This window comes from Eurypyga helias, unplaced genomic scaffold (assembly GCF_000690775.1).
Source record: "Eurypyga helias isolate BGI_N326 unplaced genomic scaffold, ASM69077v1 scaffold38637, whole genome shotgun sequence".
In the NCBI taxonomy this organism is placed as follows: Eukaryota; Metazoa; Chordata; class Aves; order Eurypygiformes; family Eurypygidae; genus Eurypyga; species Eurypyga helias.
In genome coordinates, this window is record NW_010261807.1 from 35,603 (window position 1) to 55,410 (window position 19,808).

Consider the following 19,808-nt stretch of genomic DNA (forward strand, 5'->3'; position numbering starts at 1 on the left):
TAGGCTGGACATCTGCAGTAAAGAAAAATGTCATTTCACCTAACCAAGTGGGCTTTGTCCTGTTTAAAAGCAGAAATTCAATCATCCATCAGTCCGAGCAGCTCATGAAAGTTCTTCTATGACCTGAATCATATCACCTTTTTCTATTACCTTGTTCTTATTTTTGATCTTGTGGGCTTTTTTCATTATAAAAAGCACACTAATTTTGCCTCTGGTTACTATTTCAAACATAGAGTTCTGTCTCACTGGTCAGAATTGGTTCTAGGTGACTCTGAACGTTAATCTGTATTTAGTTTAACAGACCCCCAACAGAAGAAGAGAATGTTCTCATGAAGTATTTATCCTTGGCACAACCAAGGAAGTGAAACTTCTTGTATTCCTTACAATGCTGACCATCAAAAACATACCTATTTTTTGCTAACAGTTTACTTCCTTTGCGTCAGAGCTTCAGAAATTCACTAACGAACCACCCAAAGTTTAACAAACTTGCAAAAAACAGAGCACATAGGACTGCTATGTTAACATGAGGCTACAGAGTGCATAATAAATTGTGAGCATACTGCATGACTAGTGACACTGAGCAACTGCTGCAGCCCTTGCTCTTTACTCAAAGTATTCATTCTGGAGTTCCTCACTTTCTAGATGTACTCTTCCAGTTTTGTGGTATTCAGTCAGACCAACATCCCAGCAAAAGTCACTTGTGTTTCACGTGAGCAAGTATGGCAAGGATTGTGATCTGCATTTCATATGCTATAAAAATAAAAGTGGACAGTCTAGAGAACCTGGACACTGACAATCAAATGCAGAACCAAAATTACTAGTTTTGGTTCACTAGGATATAATTTACAATTAAACAGAAAATTCAAAACTAAAGAAATAAGATAAACATCATGTTTATATTTAAAAAAAAAAACCATGCAGGAATATATAACCAAAGCTCAAAATGCAACAACAGCACATGTACAATGCCAGTGCTTAAGGGTTACCCATCATATGTAAGAAATAACTTATAATTTTTAAATATAGGAGGTTTTGTGTTTCTAAGTGAATGCTGCTGCTTCTTTCTTGACCACAAGCACTCCTGAAAACAGAAGACTGACACAAGGTAACCAGGCCTCTCATTTGCTTCGCTGATGGCAACTCATATTTTTCATTATAGAAGGGCATTTCTGACTTACTTCATGTTTTTAAAAGTAATGTTTTGAAATCAACACCTCAGTCTACTGAAACATTTTTCAAAATATGAACGGGTTGTAACCAATCTCATTTTGCAAGAGGAAAAGTTTGAAGATAGTCTGAAACACAGACCAAGAAAGCAGATGACACCAAAATGAAGGCAGAGAATTCAACCTCTGAAGTTTAACTAGCTTGCAAAAGTCAATATTAACCATGATAACATCACCATAAGAACACCATGAACAATTTGGAAAAATCTACAATGCGTAATTGATTCACGTTACCTCAAGGAAATTTAGGTTCAGAGACAATCTTTACTCCTGTGCTTTTTTTTTTTTTTAAAAAAAAAAGATTTCAGATACAGGATGCTCGGTAATTTCTGCCCCCATGTACTGAAAAACTACTTGTTGACAGTAACCCAGGAAAAAAGTTTTAAAAGCGTTTCAGTTTGAGGGGTAATCATCCCATTTTTTAATATTCTGCATTTGGTCTGGCTTGACCACTTATCCTTTTGAGCTGATTCTTTTCCCATCTGCAGGACTCGATGTGACCGATTAAATGGAACACTACGAACGAAGTGGCAGCAAAACTGCTCGTATGCCATCAATCTGGGACAGAAACAGCAAGCATACTAATAATGCAAAGAGGTAAATAAATAAGTAATAAACCAGCTCTATTTCCAGACAGTGGAAGCCAAAGTTACGTAGTTTTCCTGTTAAAACTCAGAGAACACCATGCAAGATGCATCTCAAACAAACAGTATTTTCAGGCAAGTTAATGTTTCTGTGCTTAATTTCTCACACGTGTTCCAAGAATGGCTACTGTTCACTCACTGCAGTGGAATCTTTTTACTTTCAAAATCTTCTAATAGCAGGTATTCCTGCCCTTCTTCCGAGAGAAAGGGTGACCCTTGGCTGGTTCATAAACATAAGAAAGATGAGGAAGACAGCGTTTAGTATTTCAATACACCTCTCAAATGAGCCAGAACAATACAGGGATTGGAAACAGTCTTTGGCTGGATTTTCTTATTTCTGATCCAAATATGAACCTTAGAATCTCACTAAAACCCAAGTTGAACAATACTGTTTCTCAAGGCAATAGTGATTGGAGCATAAAACTATTTCAGACAAAATATAGCATGATTATTACAGTTGCATGTGCTGCATCTAAGATACTCTCACAACTCTAAGTGGTGCATTGCGTGACACCATAATGAAGCATTTAAAAATTGTTAGTTTTGAAGCACCGCAACTCAAAAATTTCAGAGAGGCTGCTCTGATACTTCCTCTGTGTTTCACAGCTACCTGCCTCCCACAGAAAAGAACACCAAAGCCTTGAAACAAAATTCAGTGGTTCCCAGATTATCTGTAAAGTAACATGCAAAATTAGGACAGAAAATGTTCTTTCTGGATATAGGCAACTTTAAAGTCTAAAGGGAAAACATCACAGAAAAAAAGCATTCAAGTAACAATGCCTGCCTGTTTAATTACATCTACTAAGCTTTGGACTTTACACTACAGAAAAAGGTTGTATGGAATACACAGATAAATCCTTCCAAGTCTGGAAATTAACAGGAAAATATGTGGCCATTTAATTCCTATTCACCCCTAAGAATGTGAATTAGAGTGGTGCACAGGGTGCTCTCTAACTGATCATAATAGCAACATGCTGTGCAGATACACAAAGCTCTAATTCCTTAGGAAAAGGTCTGTATCCTCTATACTCCAGCTCAAATCCAGCAGAATACCTGCTGTACCAGACATGAAACTTAGGCAGTTCTTTTACATGAAACTGAGACTCCAGCATAACTATTATTCTGAATTTTCATTATTACAGCCTTCTTAATAAAAGGGCATAGCTATTTAGTGAATTTAGTTAATATAATACACTAAACCCATGTAATCACAATGCCAGTGTTTCACAGACTTCTAATATTCCTACAAAAACATCATTTATTTAAACAATCTCTATGCTCCTAAAGACTTTGTTCAGTTCTTCCTCAGTTCCCTCAACATCTTGTCTCCACTGGACTTTCTGCCTTCTCCAACACCCAAACACCTTCTCTCCTGTGCCACCAGTGTCTTCAAGAAATTTCGCAGGCTATGCATGGACTCTCTACGTAGCCACGTTTTGTGCCCACTTCTACAGTCTCCTCAGACTTTCCTCCCTCTACTTAACCCACACATCACAGAGCTGTAGAGGTCAGGCCAGAAAGTCAAATACCCATCCCAAGCTCCATCATTCCTAATAACATGCTTCCTGTGGTGGTGTTACAAATCCACCCTGCCTATTGCTCCCAGAAGCAAACGGGCACTGAGACACATTTCTGATGAGCCAGGGTACCAAAATGGGAAGTCAGGATTTCTCTGCCAAGCTGTTCTGGAAACGACACCAACTGGCAGCTTTGGGCAGGAACGGTGATGTACCTCCCGGGCACCATCAGCTTCTAAACATCAGTAAACGCTAAAACCTTTAACACTGAGAAAACAGAAACTGGGTTTCCCCTTCTTTTGCAAGGGGCTTTGAGGCGTGCAGTTCTGCCTGTAAACTGCACATTCCATACTCTGGGGGAATTGTAGGCTCGTTCCCCTGTTTTATAGGAATGACTGTAACGGTTGGATACTTTCCTACCATGCAATCATCAGTAAACAGAGCAGGAAGCTCCTCAGGCACAACAAAGCAAGATAAAAATGCCAAGGGAGTGGAGAGCACATGGCACAGGTAAAACTGGCAGAGCATCAAGGTGTTGATGAAGAAGGCACCACCATTAAAAGGTAAAGCCCTAAGGGAGCATATGAAATCCTCATGAAAACACTTTCAAAGGAAGCTTTCTTCAGCCTTCCATGTGCTTGTCTGCAATCAAAAAAAAAAAAACCTCGATACTTTGTTTATTCTTCTGGAAACACCCCAGTGGTTTTTATTTTAAATTACTGCTGAAAAGCAGCTTGACAGAGAGATCTATAAGGTTTTCTCACAGAATACACAAGGTTGGAAGGGACTGCTGGAGATTATCTGGTCCAGCTCTTCCAATACATCTTAGCAAAGCCAACTTCAAAGTCAGGTGAGGCTCCTTAGGAGCTTGTCCAGTCAAGTTTATTTGTGGTTGGTTTGTGGTGGTTTTTTGGGGTTGGTTTTTTTTTTGTTTGTTTTAAATCCTAGAGGACAGAGATTCCACTAAGTCTCCAGGCCACCATGATCCATTCTGAAAAACCATAGCAATATTTCCCAGGTAGCTACTGTAAATATCATAACCCTCTAAGCAGGAGGTGCTGTACATCTATAAATTCGAAGTAGCAGTTGGAGAAATAAATAACATTTATTTCAGTAGAAGTTCTCAATTCTTTCCTTAAAATTTCTTACTGTACGCTTCTCTGGAGAGCTGACTGCATGGGTACTCTTTATTCAGTAAGAAATAAGGCTTATCTGAGCTTGCTTTTAAATATTTTTGTTATTTGGAAAAAGTTAAATACCAAGATACAGAAACTGAGTAGTTGAAGTCTCCTGCATTCCTAGTTATCATAAAGTAATTATCTCTTACTCTTGCCTGAAAGTCTGAACCCCATCAGTAACAGTCAACAAATACCACTTGAGGACGGCTATATTCAGTGATGTGGTAGTCTGGCCAGTGATAGTATGTATCAGCATGTTTTAATGAAACCCTTCCATGAAAGCTTTAACTGGCAGAACTAAGGCACCAAATACCAGAGGGAGAAAGGATATATTTCTCCAGCTTTTTCTAGTCCTAAAATAAACTAAACCACATCAAATTGTGGATAAAGAAAGGGTACTTCTCTGCTCTGTGCCATACATCACTCCAACCTACAGTAAAATGAATCACTGCACTTATCTGGTACTTGACACTGGTGATTGCTGTCCACATTCTGAATACTGCAGTATGGGTCTAGTGCTAATGAAATAACTTACTATTGGTGCAAAAAGTTTAAGCATTGAACAAAAAGAAGGAAAAGTTACAGGCATCTTCCCCCCACAGATTATATACATCCAAACATTCTATGACTCAGCAGTAAACAAAGTACTTTTAGCACAAACATTCTTGGCCTGTAATACAAATAAGTGTTATTAAGAAGAAAAAAAATATCACTTACCTCATAGGTTCAGGTTTTTTACTTTGACAGTTTATTAGCAGTAGGTAGTCTTGAGGATCTTCTTGACCAGAGGAAGACTCCAGTGGAGGGATATTAATAAGCTGATAAGGAGGAGGTATTGAAGATTCTGCTTGCATGGAAGGTGGTGAAGTGTTGATGGGCAAGGGTAATTCAGCAGACGGTTGTAAAGAACTGACTGGTGGCTTCACAGCATCTACAAACACAGAAGCAAAGCATTGTTTTTACAATGAAGACACAGTCTTACCATACTACCAAAAAATTTATTAACAGAGGATGAGAAAGGTCAAGGTTTTTAATTCAAAACTGTAAAACAGCAGACATAAAAACATCTGGATATTAACATTTTTTTCAGAGTACTTATAAAGATATAAAGATTTATATAGAAATATATATTTTCAAACTCTAATCAATTTCTTTATGCCTTGGAAACAGGGGTTATGCCTTATTTAATGACTTATTTAACCTGTTTTCTGGTCACAGAAAGAAGAAAAAAAAAAAGCTGACCACTGCAGTAAAACAGCTAAGAACGCAAATCTATTGTTTTAATCAAGAGCAGACAAAGGCCCTAAGTTATTACTTGAATATGGTAACCTGAATCAGCACTTGCATGTATTCATCCCTTTTTGACCAAGGTCACTTCAACATTTGAGATTAGTCACCAGCCAAGAACTGGCCTCTGTCAATAGCTGAAAAGCAACAGGAAGAACACTGCTTTTGGAATGGAAGATCCCTTATGACTACAAAAACAATGCAGAGGTACTATGTTCCACTAAGCCCCCTCATTACATACACCAACTTTTTATTTTAGTGCAATAAATGAAGTAGTTGTGGTTTGTTGTTGTTCGGTTTAGGTTTTTTTGGGCGGGAGGGGGTGTGAGGAGGTGGAGAGGTTTTTTTGTTTGTTTGGGTTTGTTGGCGTTTTTTTTAAATAACCTTGCCTTCATAATTTTTACCCACTTCCTATTCATGTATATTCTAGAGCATACTTTTTTCCTTCCAAATTTATGTATCCTGACTATTAAATTATCTGGGAGACTGGAAAATATTGACACTGCCAAACATTAAACAATCATTTAACTTTTTCATTTTTTTTAATGATACATTGACTAAGAAGAACATAATTAAGCAAATTGTTCCTCAATTATCAAGGCTCCCTTGTACTTCCAACTCATCATACATTCCAATTTGCACATTCCAAGAATGGACGCTGATTATTAGTGCTGTTTAAATGAACATATTATTATCCACTGCAGACTGCTCCTGTTGGGCTTATAGGCCACCTATGCACTACAAAGTAACTTCATCTGGCTCCAGTTTCCCAGCAATATCCTGGGAAGAACCAGATGAGCAGACCAGAACATAGTCCTCCTGCTTCCAGTTCTATATACACTAGGTACAAGTGATTTAGATGTGGAAATAGAAACAGCAGTACTTGCTTTGAACTCCCATGGCATTAGGCAGGCTCAGAAATTAAATCCCACCACACCCATGCGGGTGGAAGAAGTCTAGGTGTACGAAAATTCCTCAACTCGACCTACCTGAAAAGGTAGGATAACCCAAAAAAAAAAAATAGTTTTTAGAAAAGGTCACGCCTGACCTATCCATCAGACTAGTTATCTGAACAAAGGCAGAACCAGACTGCAACCAGAGATCATACACACACAAAAATAAAGTGGTTTCTTTACTACATGCTAAAATATTAAAGTATTAATAAATTTGTATTATTTAGGGATTTCAAGAGCTTGAAGGAGCTTATTTGAGGCACATACTGGCATTTCTTCATTCTAGGGGAATGTTGGGGTTTAACAGCAGGAACAGAATGGATCTACCCAGCACGTAGTTCTTGCTCTTGGAAAAGAGGTAGTGGAAGAAAGGACAAGTAGCTCTCTGCACTCTCCCCTCCAGAACTAAGGATTTCAAGTAAATTTATGCCCAAGTAAGAGCAGAGAGGAAAGGTTTCCTGCCAGATAGACTACCATTCTTTGGCCACACTTACAAGTGAGATCTTCAAGGGCGTAGGTATACAACAAACCCCACCCTTGTTCCTTGTCCCTGACTATATGACCTTCACATCATTAGATCTGCTTGGTGCCGAGTTCACACAAGGGGAAAAAAGGAATCAAATACAACATCCCTGCAGCTTCCAAGGAAGATGGGTGTGTCAGACCACAGGTAGTCAGGAGAGCTCAACAGGTATACAGTAAGATGCATGCCTACATGAGGCTGATGCATTTAAATAAACCATGCACTAGCATTCCAAGGAAGAGTAATAGGACTCAAGGGTAACTTTCCAATGAAAAATAAAATCAAGGAGCTTGAAAGAGGAACAATGTATCTGCCAAGTTTGGAGAAAGAAAAAGTTACTTTCTCAGAAGAGTAAGAAAACTGTGCGTGATAGAGGAAAAAAAAGAAAGAAAGAGAAGTTAAAGGCTGGCTGTAACTTGGAATTGGTGACAGGAGACAAGGTGGTGAAGACTGTTAGGCCAAATATATTGGCTCAGACCTGTAGCCTCTGAAGCACGCAATGCCATCTCTGAGAGCAGCCTACTGCAGACAGCCCGAGTACAAGCAGCAAGGCCAGCCTGCCACACTGCCCTCAGCTGCTGGGGCTCAACAGCTTTGGGGCATCCCAGTGCCAAGGCTGCACCCACAGTCTATGCTGACCAGCCTCTGACAACCTTTTCTCTGAATCTGTCCTACCCCTTCTGAGCACATACGCATTTTTGACCTCTGCTACCATCCTATAGCAGTAAGCTCCACACCTTACTATGTGTGGCACAAAAAAACCACTTCCTTTTCTTTGAAACTTGCTGCCTCAGTTTCACTTGATATCCTTCCGCTCCCACCTTGAGAGAAACACTGAACAATCACCTCCTAGTCATAATCCCCATTCCGAACCTGACACAACTCTGTCACGCAGCTTTACTAAGTTGGTGCTGCTTAATTTTTCTTGCCATTTCAGTACAGACCTGGTTTCCCTTCACCCTCACCCTTCCCAGTTTCCCTTCTCTGAAAGTAGAGCTAACTATTGCATAAAACACTCAAAAAAAAAGTCTGAGACACGCCGATTTAGGAAGACTCAATAATTCATCCTGCTCCTATTCTAACCATTTGCCTTCTGACTGTTACCGAGTATTAAAGGTGACACTGTCCAAAAGGTTCATGATTTCTTCTCTCAGCAAGGATTTGGAGAGCCCATTAATGTTAAGGGATCATTAGGGATACTTTCCTTGTGATGAGCTGCCTCATTTGTTTTGAGAGAGATACCACTTGAGAAAATCCGCAAGTCCTCCTACAGATCTGTTGCGGGGGTTTTTGTGTGGTTTGGTTGGGAACTTTTTCTTACCCCACCCCCTCCACCCCCCCAGTGGATAGAGCACTACACTATTAAAATACAAACTTTCTGATCTGAAATTCATCCTCATGCAGGCATTGTGTATGTGTTGAGTAGGCCAATGCCTGATTCAAAGAACAACTGAACTTAGTCTAAAATACTTCACTGCTGGGTTACTTCTTACTGGCTTTACACATTCATCCTATTTCCAATTTAACTACAAAGAAAACAGAAATGTTACTGACTTCCATCACTGAGCAAATGAATGCTGTTTGCCTATCTGTATCCTCTCAAATATTCTCTTTAGCCACGTACTTCAGAAGCTGATATGAGGAAAGGGTTACTCCCAGCAGCCTATTATGATTTCAAAGAGTACAATCATCAACGTGCTCCACTTTGGATTAGCAGATTTTTAGAGAAGGGGTCATCTGCACACCAAAGAGTGTTGTAAGTCATTTGGTTTGTTCCCAAAGTTCAGACACTCGGACTGCTTTGAAATAACTGGGAGCTGGAAAAACATCCAGATTATTTAACATGCAAATGAGCATAACAAGAATCCTATTTTGTTTTTATAATTCCTGCATTCAGTACAGCTAGAACAAGCAGCTTTCTCAAAACAGAGCAAGAGTTTTACCTTTTCTCAGTTGCTTTGTTAAGAGCAGTTACAGGCATCATTTTCACTAGAATTTGTACTTTTTTCCTCATAACCATTTTGTATTTGCCTCACTAATGAAACAATCAAAATTAATGAGGTAAAAAAAATTCCTGAAGAATAAAAGGCTCCTCTCTCTTCCTTCTTAGCTATATAAAGCTTCTTTATTTCACATGTTCCTATATCTGTGCTTTGTGAACAATCTAAAAGATTTGAGTGTGGGAGTTTGCATTTAGGGTTGGTTTTGTTTGGTTGCTTGTTTTGGTTTTTTTGTTGTTTTTTTTTTTAATAAGAGCAAAAATTAAATTCTTGGCTACATTATGATATATGGTGTCTTCATATTCTAATTATGTAAATACTTGAAACGTTCTCATAGTGAGCAGAACACAGAAGCCTCATTAGAGGAAGCATTTTTTTAAATGTCAAAATTGCAATCAAAGTAAGAAAATGCATTCTTTGCAGATCATAGGTAGAAAGACAAAAATAGAAGTGGGATTTTCCCATTGTAACAGTGAATCAGCAAGAGATATGCAATTGCATAGTTCTATTATTCTTCTGAAATGTCTCATTTAACCCATTTACTGTGATGCAGATGTTATCTTCAAAACCCCCAAAGTCCATCAAAATATTAGAGTAATATCCTTGAATAAAAATTTACAACAGCGGGAGCCAAAATAAAAAAAAAAAACAAAAACAAAAAAAACACCACCAAACTTAGCTTTAATCCTTAAAAGGACCTTTTTTTTTTTTTTAATTAAATCTGTTAAGTCATTATCTATGCTGGTTAATGTAATGAGATACAGACTGAAATACTCTGATGGAGTTTCCTCCAGTGTCAGCTTCTACATGGTCTCAAAGACCCTGGAAGCAAAGGGCCACATGTGTGCATGCGCACACACAGAGTGCAAGCATGTTTTCAGTATCAGCGATCAGCTTACAATCAATATCAAGTCTACACAGGAATCCTCAATTCTGAACCCTTCTGCTATACCCAGAGAAAATCCTTTTAAATACTTGAATAAAAGGCTCCTGTGTGTTTTGTAAGTTTGTTTTCTTAGTTCAATATAATTGCAAAATATCCCTCTTTTTCTGAAGATAAACGTGATAACCTATTTGAAGAACACTAACGAAGAATTCAGCAGTTGCTCTTTGTATATTATGCTCAGGACAACCCTGCCTCCTGCATCAAACCAGAAACATGACTGACTCTTCCGAGTTCCTATCACATGCTGAAGTTTCCAGCTTTCAGAGCTCACATCTAAAATTTACTACTTATCTGCAGTTAATATGTAATTTTAAGCTGTACTTTTGGTTGCCCTATCCAAATGTGAAAATAGCAAAAGCATTTACACTCAGAATTTCTTCCCCCTCTCCACCTGCAATTTTCTTCGCAAGACTATTCATTCAAAAAGGGGAGGAGAGGGAATATCAACACCTGTAGCCTGTTCTCTCCATCTTCAGATGGTATGCAGGCTGGGTGATGGAGGAAAAATAATCAAGGAGCCCTGTTCTAGACTAACTTCTGTAAGTGCTTGTGAAGAGAAACAGTGCAGGCCATCACATCACAACGGTTGGGCATCTCCCTCACGAAAAAGACTCAGAGCTCTCCTCAGCAGAATAGTGACGTGGTGAGTTTACCCAGCCAGGGCTGCAGCACACTGCCCGGAACAGTGGGCACCTCTGTGCTTCAGAGAGCGTTTCAGTGCTCCACGTATTGCCACGCAGCACCACACGACTTTGGAACATGGAATCTGCAGAGCAATTTTCCAACCCACCCTCTTGCAATCCCCTTGTCCTAGGAGTTCACGAGGTGATGTTAATGCCACAAAAGGTGTCCAAGCAGGAACCAGGGAAAATTAATTACCTAGGCATGTTATATTCAGTTTATTTTTCAAGGAAGAGTAGAATCACCTTCCATATGAATTTCTGCCACATACAGCTGGCAGCTTAAGATAATAACCCCAAACACTAAAGATTAAGATTCCGATCAAACTCCTGATAGAAAATTGTATCTTTTTAATATACATTTCTTTTTTCCTCATGTACTTGTAAGGGAAGACTTACTACTGCAGATTTTGTGCTCTATTCATCGTCATCTGACTTAGCCACCCACCCTTTAAACGAATCATCGAAGTCAAAGACATCTTAGGCTTCTCTGCTGTCTTCTCTCTCTCTTTTTGGATAATGGGCAACAACTACCTCAGCTTTACCTCTCTTTACTCCCATCTTTAGCCACCAGCTACCACCTCTACCAAACCTGCTATGCTAAGTCTCAGGTCCTTCTCTGGGCCTGCTTCTTCAATTATTCCTCTGCAACTTTGCCAGATGAAAGCTTGCAACTCTGACAGCTTCCTTCACAGTCTATCCTCACCTTCCTCTCAGCAATTCCACACTCAAAAAAAGTTTGTGTATCTCAGTGGCCATTATTTCCCACCTCAAAACAACCAAAGAAGCCTCCAAAGAAAGAGATGTCCTTGTGCCACTATTCCCTCTATGTCTACTGCCTCACTTCAAGGGCAACAGACCCACAATCCTTGTGTGGAAGGTCTCTCTCCTAATGCTTAACTCTGTCCTTTCATGTCATTCTTCACTACACTCCAGGTCACCAGTCACTCATCCTCCTGGCAGGTCATCTTTGAGCTGATTTTCTTTCTAGTTAATCATATTCAAGAGACACAAAAAAAGCCCCTCAACTCGTCATTAGGTACATTATCTTTATGGTGTAACTTCATTGAAAAGGCTTTTTAAGCTTACTGCCATCATGGCACTTCTCTGGACCCTCCTCTTCAGAGCCTCCCTTCCTTCATCTAAAGGCTCATATTATCTGTCCTCATTTTTGAGCCCCTTCATGACCCAGATTCCCACTGAGATGATGATTTTCACTTGCCAAGTGTGCCAATCTCTATCACCCACTTATTAAAGCTGTCAAAGAAGATGATTTTTTTATTTCTTACAGGCAGATCCTTCATGCAGGAAGGATACACTAACCACCTCTGATGTCCACTATTTATTTACTGAAGACACCCTGAAAGTTTCTTTTCAAAAAACCCAGAGTTCAGCAACAGTCCAACAGCTGAAGCAGTAAGACCACTTATCTGCCACAATGGTCAAAACCACCTTAATTGCTTTCACTTCTTCCCACGCTTCTGCTCCTTCATTAATGTCTCACTGCAGCTAGTAAGTTCTTAGGGGCAGAGCCTGTTTTATGTTCCATGCAGCACACTGGTATCCTGATCTGATACAGAGATCTCCAACGCAACACAGCAGCAGTGATGCCTTACCACACAGCACTAGTGGTAACACAAGGAGTCAGGATCAGAAGGTGGACTTACGTTCATCCTGCCAGTGATACTGCGCCCAAGCTATGATCAGCTTGCAGTGCATGTGTTATCAGAACACAATTAAAAAAAAAGTTATCTGAAAATAATTTTGCCGTTCAAACTGCAGAAGGCATGAGAGGCATGTATCAGACAGCAGCTGCCTGAATAGAAATACTGCAAACTTTGAGAGCCTTGTTTGTGAAGCAAGCTGAAGCTCTTTCAAAGTACAGTCCTTCTGATGACAGAAACCCTTTAGCACGTATTATTTGTGTAAATGTAATTCTAGATTTCAGTGTCTTGTTCTTCCCTTTTCTTTTTTTCTTCTGCTTTAGTTTGTATATTTCTTCTGGTTTACTTTGTTACTGCTATCTTTATTCGCATGAATACATGCAAGTAACATGTTTGCATCTAGTAAGATTATTTCCTCCTTGCCCTGCTCTGCCAAGCACGCAATTCACTAAATTACAGAAACACAGAGCTGGATCACGTATAAAACATTCATCACAGATGTCTACTGGGTTCTAGGGAAGGGCTTTCCCAGCCTGTACTTAAATATCCTTAGAAGGTGTTTGTTTATCGTTACATCGCTCACGAAAGAGAAACAAATTACTTCTCTCTAGGTAACAACTGATCCATGTCCTGCTTATCACAGCTTTTTATACTTTGAAAGTCAGATCTTCCCTCAGTATTTTCTTCCTGGGACAAACAAACCCTTCAAATTTTTCCCCTCATCAATCAGTTAAAAAAAAAAAAATCATCTATTTCCTCTGTTTCTACCATTCTTTAAACATTTACCCTCATCCTCCTGCAAGCTCAGGCCACAGTATTTTGGCTGAAGTCTCCACAGCACCAGGCAGAGGAGAATAGTCATTTCCCATGTCCACTTAGTCTCTCCATCCCAGAACCTCTCTCACTGGAGTGCATAACAAAACCTGGCAAAACATTTTTGCTTATATTTAATCTCTAAATGACCTACTATATTATGGCCTCAGAGAAAATATGAATGTTCAAAGTGCAGCGTGAGACTTGGTGGTAAACCTAAAACCCATGCTCATGTGTAGCTCCTCCCTCTTTGCATATGCATTTTAAAAAGAAAAGTGCTACAGAAACAAACATTTTCCAGCTTCCATTTGAAAACAAGAAGCAATAGCTGACAAAAAAAATAACCAAACCCCAACACAGAAATTACCCAGAGATCAGTTTATGTAAGCAGAATTATTTAGCTTATTTTAAAAAAGCAAATTTCTTTTCCTTTCAGTCTTGTAAGTTTAAAAGACCTAAATCACTGTAAAGCCATCCTTACAAGGAAGCCCCTATACAAAGCCATATAATATAATGTAATGTAATCATTACAGATTACGCTATATTATGATGCAATCAAAAAGTTGGAGGCTCAATGCCTTGTAAATATGACTAAGGAACAAATTTCTCTACCCAGTCCGCATGCAAAGGTTAACACTGTATATCTCTAGAATAAAATGAACAGATTTCATGTGCATACATCAATTTCTAGTTGGTGCATTACATAGTTAAAAATTACTGTGAATATTCACTTTTAAGAAAAGGAATAAAAGAAAATACAAACTTCACAACATAGCAATTCCTCAGTCTTCACTAAGTATGGAAAGAGCAGCTCAGAGCTAGTCTGAAGGGATCTTTATTTTCCTAGTCTCACCACAGCTATGATTAACTTTCGCCCTCTCTTCGCCCAACACCAAAACAACTACTCCATATTCATATTCTAATAGCACTAACCATCACCATCTCATAATTTTCTTCCTTATAAATCCAAGCAGGCAACTGGACTGGGCTTCCAAATCAACAGCAGCAGAAGCAACAAGGCTAATGATGCTTCCAGTTCTTGATCAAGCTGAGGATGTTGGTGACAGTCCTCCTATAGCAAGACGCTTAACCCCATGCTATCTTTTTGTTCAGTTCCATACTAAAATAACAGTGCTTTTTCATTGCCTGCAGTGAAATTCAGCTACTCTAACTTCTCAAAATAAACTGTAGGTTAACACAGATTTTTATGATGTACATTTATTATTTGCTCTTCCATTAGCAGGAAGATTTGTCTTGTAAAAGTGAGTACTTGGCAAAAACCAGACACTCAGCAACTGATTTTCCCATTTTCTTTTTTTAATTCTTCCTCACTTTGCAAGACATTACTAAACTCGTAAAACAGACAGTACTGTCAACTCTCAGCTACGTAAAGTAAAGGTGTTGGGCTAATTCAGACAAGCTAAAGTGCCAAAGATGAAACATGCAATGGGAGTATAATAGGGAGAAGTTACTGATAGAATTGACTAAAGCAAAAGCCAGTTTTGGTCCAAACAGCCAGTAAGGGCATAGTTCTCTCTGCATTCATAGCATGTTTCATCTTCAGTTCAACAGAAGATGCAACATCGACAGAAAATTAAGGATAAGGAGTACACCGTCTGTCAGCAAGGAAGGACTCATGGCTTTGAGGGGCGCCTACCTCTCCACCCCATGCAAGAGACACGTGCTTCTTTGCACTCCTACCCACACAAGAGCTGCCAAGTTAACACATTTCCTCCTTACTTCCCAAATTCCTAGTATGTCCCCAGAACCAATGATTTATGAGTGCTCCTGCCCATGGCTGCACTGGTACACTAGGTGAAGTATTCACCAAAAAGCAACCAACCTCTCCCATATGTAACTCATGCCTGGCAGACTAAATACTGAATCACATGGCAGTTGCTCTTAGAAACGTGCTGTGGGTGGTCTCGGCTATGTTCAGGATGTCATGAAAACATGCTGGAACTATCAAAACAAGTACCCTTTACTGAATTTGCTGTAAAAAAGGACAATTCATAGAAGAAGCTTCTGTGACAAGAGTTTTAGTTCAAAACTGCAATAAGGAGAAAGTAAAGTGCTCTGCATCAGAAAGCAACAACGTTTTCCAGTCATTTTTGAAGATTTGGTAGAAGAAATGCAAGTCTTTTTCTGCCCCCATACCTCCCCTCAATCCACAGTCCTACAAAAAACACGGATTTCATTCTAACCCCTTCAGGCAGGCATGCTTTATTTATAACCCTCCTACCACTCCTACTTAATCTTTTCTTGGGACTGGGCACAGAGCTACAGCAAGTCATGCAATCCACTAATCTCCAGAAGGAATGCAGGAATAATAAGTAAATAATAAATAAGGATGGATTCAGGACAAGCAATAGCCACATGGTATTTGTGGGAATTAAACACACCATCCTGTTTCCTATAAGCTGCTTTCACACAATGTCTACTTTGGTAGGATTAGAGCTGGATAGTGGAGAACTAAAAGTTGGTTTTTGTTTGTTTCAGCTGGTGGGGAGTGGATTTTTTTTTTTTTTTCCAAGTTGCAAAGCAGACGGAGAAATGGTAATATTAGAAACCTGACATCTTACACTCATCCCTGCTGCATAACCATGTTTTTATACCAACTGGGATTCCTTTGATGATTATTATGATCTTCTGTCTTGCATGATTTTTCAAGATTTTTTTCCTATGCTCTCAAGACCTAACATCATGCAAAACCAAAGAGCATCATCCAAGTCCTATGGTACACTTAATTTGTAAGAAATTCTTAATATCTGCCTCTGTTCTGCTTACTTTTTTCCAGAGTAACAACTAAGTTTCACAGCCAATGCTTACAAGTGTTAAAACTTATTCCAGCTAAAGACAGTTATCTGATCTTTGAAACACTCTTTGCATGTAAGCATTGCACTTTCTCAGAAAAACCAAGAGAACTTACCCTCATCTGTAGGGTTGAACCCACAAATATCACAGATACATCGAACCCACTTATTCATCTCCTCCTCGCTGTCTGCTACCAAATAGAAAACTCTGTCTATAGTGTTGATATCAAAAATATAACTGTTTTCAAACTCCTTTTTGTTGAAAGTTAATCCAGCATCCACTTGTTGACACAAATTTAAGTCAATAATACGGATAGGCTTCTTGGCATGGTCATTTTTGTAGTATTCCAATACATCTGGATCCCCTGTTAAACGGCCACTGCGAAGGACAAACCATCTTCTCTTCCATGCCTGAAAATTAGAAAGAGAAAAAAAGGAAGAAAAATTAGAAGGAAGAAATTATATTTTAATACTGTTACCTTTTGCATATGGTTCAACCTGGGTTGAACAGAATAACAGTAAGTAGTTCAATTAGAATTCTAAGAGATTACACACCAGTTGCCTACATTCAACACAATCTATTTATGTATTGTTAGCGCAGTGGGCTAGAGGATTAGTCAATTTGTATTTCAAAGTTTATTTCTGCATTTGAGCTTTGTTTTTAACAAGTTGACATAATTAAATCACTGTTTACAAAATGAGAAATGATTAATCCAGTCAAGAAAAAAGGGGCGAGGGAACCAGAAGAGGAGAAAAAGGCACACAGAAAACACTTCTGAAGGAAGCTGGCACAGGCATGGGGAAAACAAAATAAAATATCTCTTTTAAGTAGTCCATAGTGTCTCATTCCAAGTATCCACTGCTTTCGGCTGATGTATTTTAACTCTGAATTTTTCACCAATTCTTAACGACAGCATCCTGCATTTAAAGAACAGACAATGCTCACACGGTATGCTCACTTCAGTGTTAGGGTAACTCTCCACTTGGAACTTCATGTTTCTACAATAGCACTTCTCACAGAAAAAAAGCTACATTGTTGTTTTGGAAACTGTTAAGCGAAATGGGGATGGAGAGAACAACCAAACATTATCATTTTACTCCATAAAATCAGTCTCTGTGGAAGGTATGTCCATGGAAAAAATACCAGTCTTCCTGATGCTGCAGACAGAATAAAAACTGGCCCAAGAGAAAAGCACAACTGAACTGCTTCATCTTCCAAGTAATCCTCAGCTGCCTTTCCCTCCCGTAGGCCTCCATCACTCAGAATCTCCGTCGAGAATTATTACACCAACTCAAACCAAGAAACCAAGTTTTGCATACAACTGTCGAAGCATTACCAAAAGCATCTTTATTGCCCTATTTATCTGCATTTTGGTTCCTTAGCTCTACTAGCATAAGTTTCCTTATGTGCACAAACACCGGGATAACTGGCACAGTAGAAAAAACTAGACACACTGCCACTGCCCACTAGAAGAGCTGCTCTGCGTTCAGTCAGAAAACTGAAAGCAGAGCCTGAACACAGTGAGGAACCACCACTGTTTTGTATTTGGTTTTACGCTTTTCAGGGAAGTTGGAGACCAAGGCAAACCAAAGCAGTACCCAAGCCACTGCGCGTTACACCGCAGGCTCACACCATGCCCCAAGGCACCCCATTTAAAACTCCTCCAGGATATTCAAACAAGATCACAAGCAAGTCCTTTGGAAGGACAAAAAAACAACAGAAGAAATTACAAAAAAATAGAAGAGGGGAGTTCTTCTGGCCAGCCCTGGCTACATGCTAACCAAGAAAGGAGTGAAATCAAGGATGGTCCCAGAAGAGGTCGTCATGTGATGTCCTTTACACACTGGGATGCAGCTTTAAAAACAAGAGTTTCTTACTCTGTATTAGGAAAACATTCAGATGCATTTTCTTGAGGCACAAGAGTGTTTTCATTTCATTTTTCTGTAGCTGTTACCTTCAAACTAGCAGAGGGAGGACATAAAGGACAAAGAGCAAAAACCGCACTGCCATCTCACAGCTCCGAACTAGCGCCGTCAGCTCTGCACTAGAGACTCACAAAACACTCATTGTCAAGTGGGCATGCCTTTTTTGGGTATTAAGCTTAGGAAGCTATTATGAAAATATAATACAGAAAACAGGAGAAAAGGAAAAATGCCAAACAGCTTAATTAAGGCTTGTGATCCATCCTCCAACTACCAAGCCCCTAAAAGTTACTTGATTTCAAGATAACTTTTCTATTTTATAAAACAAGTACATTTATTGTAGTTGTGAATATAGCATCTGCCTTTAAACACTGAACAGTGTGGATCCAGTCCAGGTCTCAAGCAACTATTTCCATGGTAAGTTTAACTGGGTGAGCAGTAAAACACAAAACTGTAAGATGTAACAGACACACTGGAAATGTAAACTGAAGGATGTTCGTCTTCTAGTAGAAGAGCTGATAAGCACTGTTTAACAGCAGCCCAAAAACACTGGCAAACTTTGTTTTGTTTCCTGTTTCCAAATCAAGTGACAACTTAGATGCTTGGATAACAGGAAACTTCAGTATCAGAGGCTCTCTTTCCAGACAAGGTTGATCACAGATAACTGTTACAAACCAAGCTGCAAAACTCTGTTGCCTCAGAAACTACCTTTATCTTTAACCTCAGCTTTCAGTCATTCAGATTAAATTTGCAGAGCTTAAGTCAGGAGGAAAAAGATTAGAGATAGGAGATGGACAAGAGTAATTGAGAAGCACGATGCATTTTTTTTTCCATGATTTGTGTTAACAAAACCAACCAACCAACAACAAAATAATCAACTCTGTCAACCAAGCATGCCTCTTCTAGAAGTTTTTCTAGTACTGCATTAAAAAGTGGAAAAATTCTTAGCAGCCCTGACAATCTCTGTTGAGCATCAGTGAGTAAAACAGGACTTTTTAAAACTCAGAAAATCAACCAGCTAAACAGGATTTGCTTTCAGCCCTTCAGGCTACAAAAAAGCAACTTTGAAATACTTAAAACATTGAATTTAGCCTACCAGCACCTGCTACTATTTTTGAAGAGTTTTCACAGACTGCATATGTGAATGTTTATTTCAGTCATATAATGAGTCACACTCACTGAAACTGGCACAGATTATATTCAAAAACAAAAACAATTCCATAAACTACACACTAATAAGGCAGATACAAAGGTTCTCTGGATTACAGTACAAAGCACAATTTAGCAGCAGAATAAAGCTTAAAGCTAGACAAGCGAACTGACATCAGCACCCTTGCTAATCATAGTACAAAAGCGCCTCTATATTTCGTCAAAGTGCAAAATGAGCCCACATAAATCACTCTTTGTTATTTGAAAATATCTGGGATTCTTACAGCTTGATCTATTTTTAACATTTCAGTATTTGTTGTAATGAAAGCTGCATACTGCCTCACTGAAGTACAGAACACTGTGCCATATGTGTAAGGAAGAGTGCATTTTCTTTTACAGAGCATGTTACAGACTACTTCTCATAATCACCAAAAAAGATGCAACTGGTTTAAGTCACAGGAAAACTACAGGTACAGTCACGTTACTGATGGT

At 39.0% G+C, this 19,808-nt stretch overlaps 1 protein-coding gene across 1 annotated transcript in view; it reads right to left on the minus strand.

The window, feature by feature from the left end:
• GAB1 (GRB2-associated binding protein 1) overlaps positions 1-16,649 on the minus strand; it is a 42,420-nt gene extending 25,771 nt beyond the window's left edge. Inside the window, 2 exon segments of the mRNA XM_010155499.1 lie at positions 5,283-5,496; positions 16,361-16,649. Of these exon segments, the coding sequence (XP_010153801.1) occupies positions 5,283-5,496; positions 16,361-16,418 (272 nt within the window). The 5' untranslated portion in view covers positions 16,419-16,649.
• Between the last annotated feature and the right edge of the window lie 3,159 nt (positions 16,650-19,808).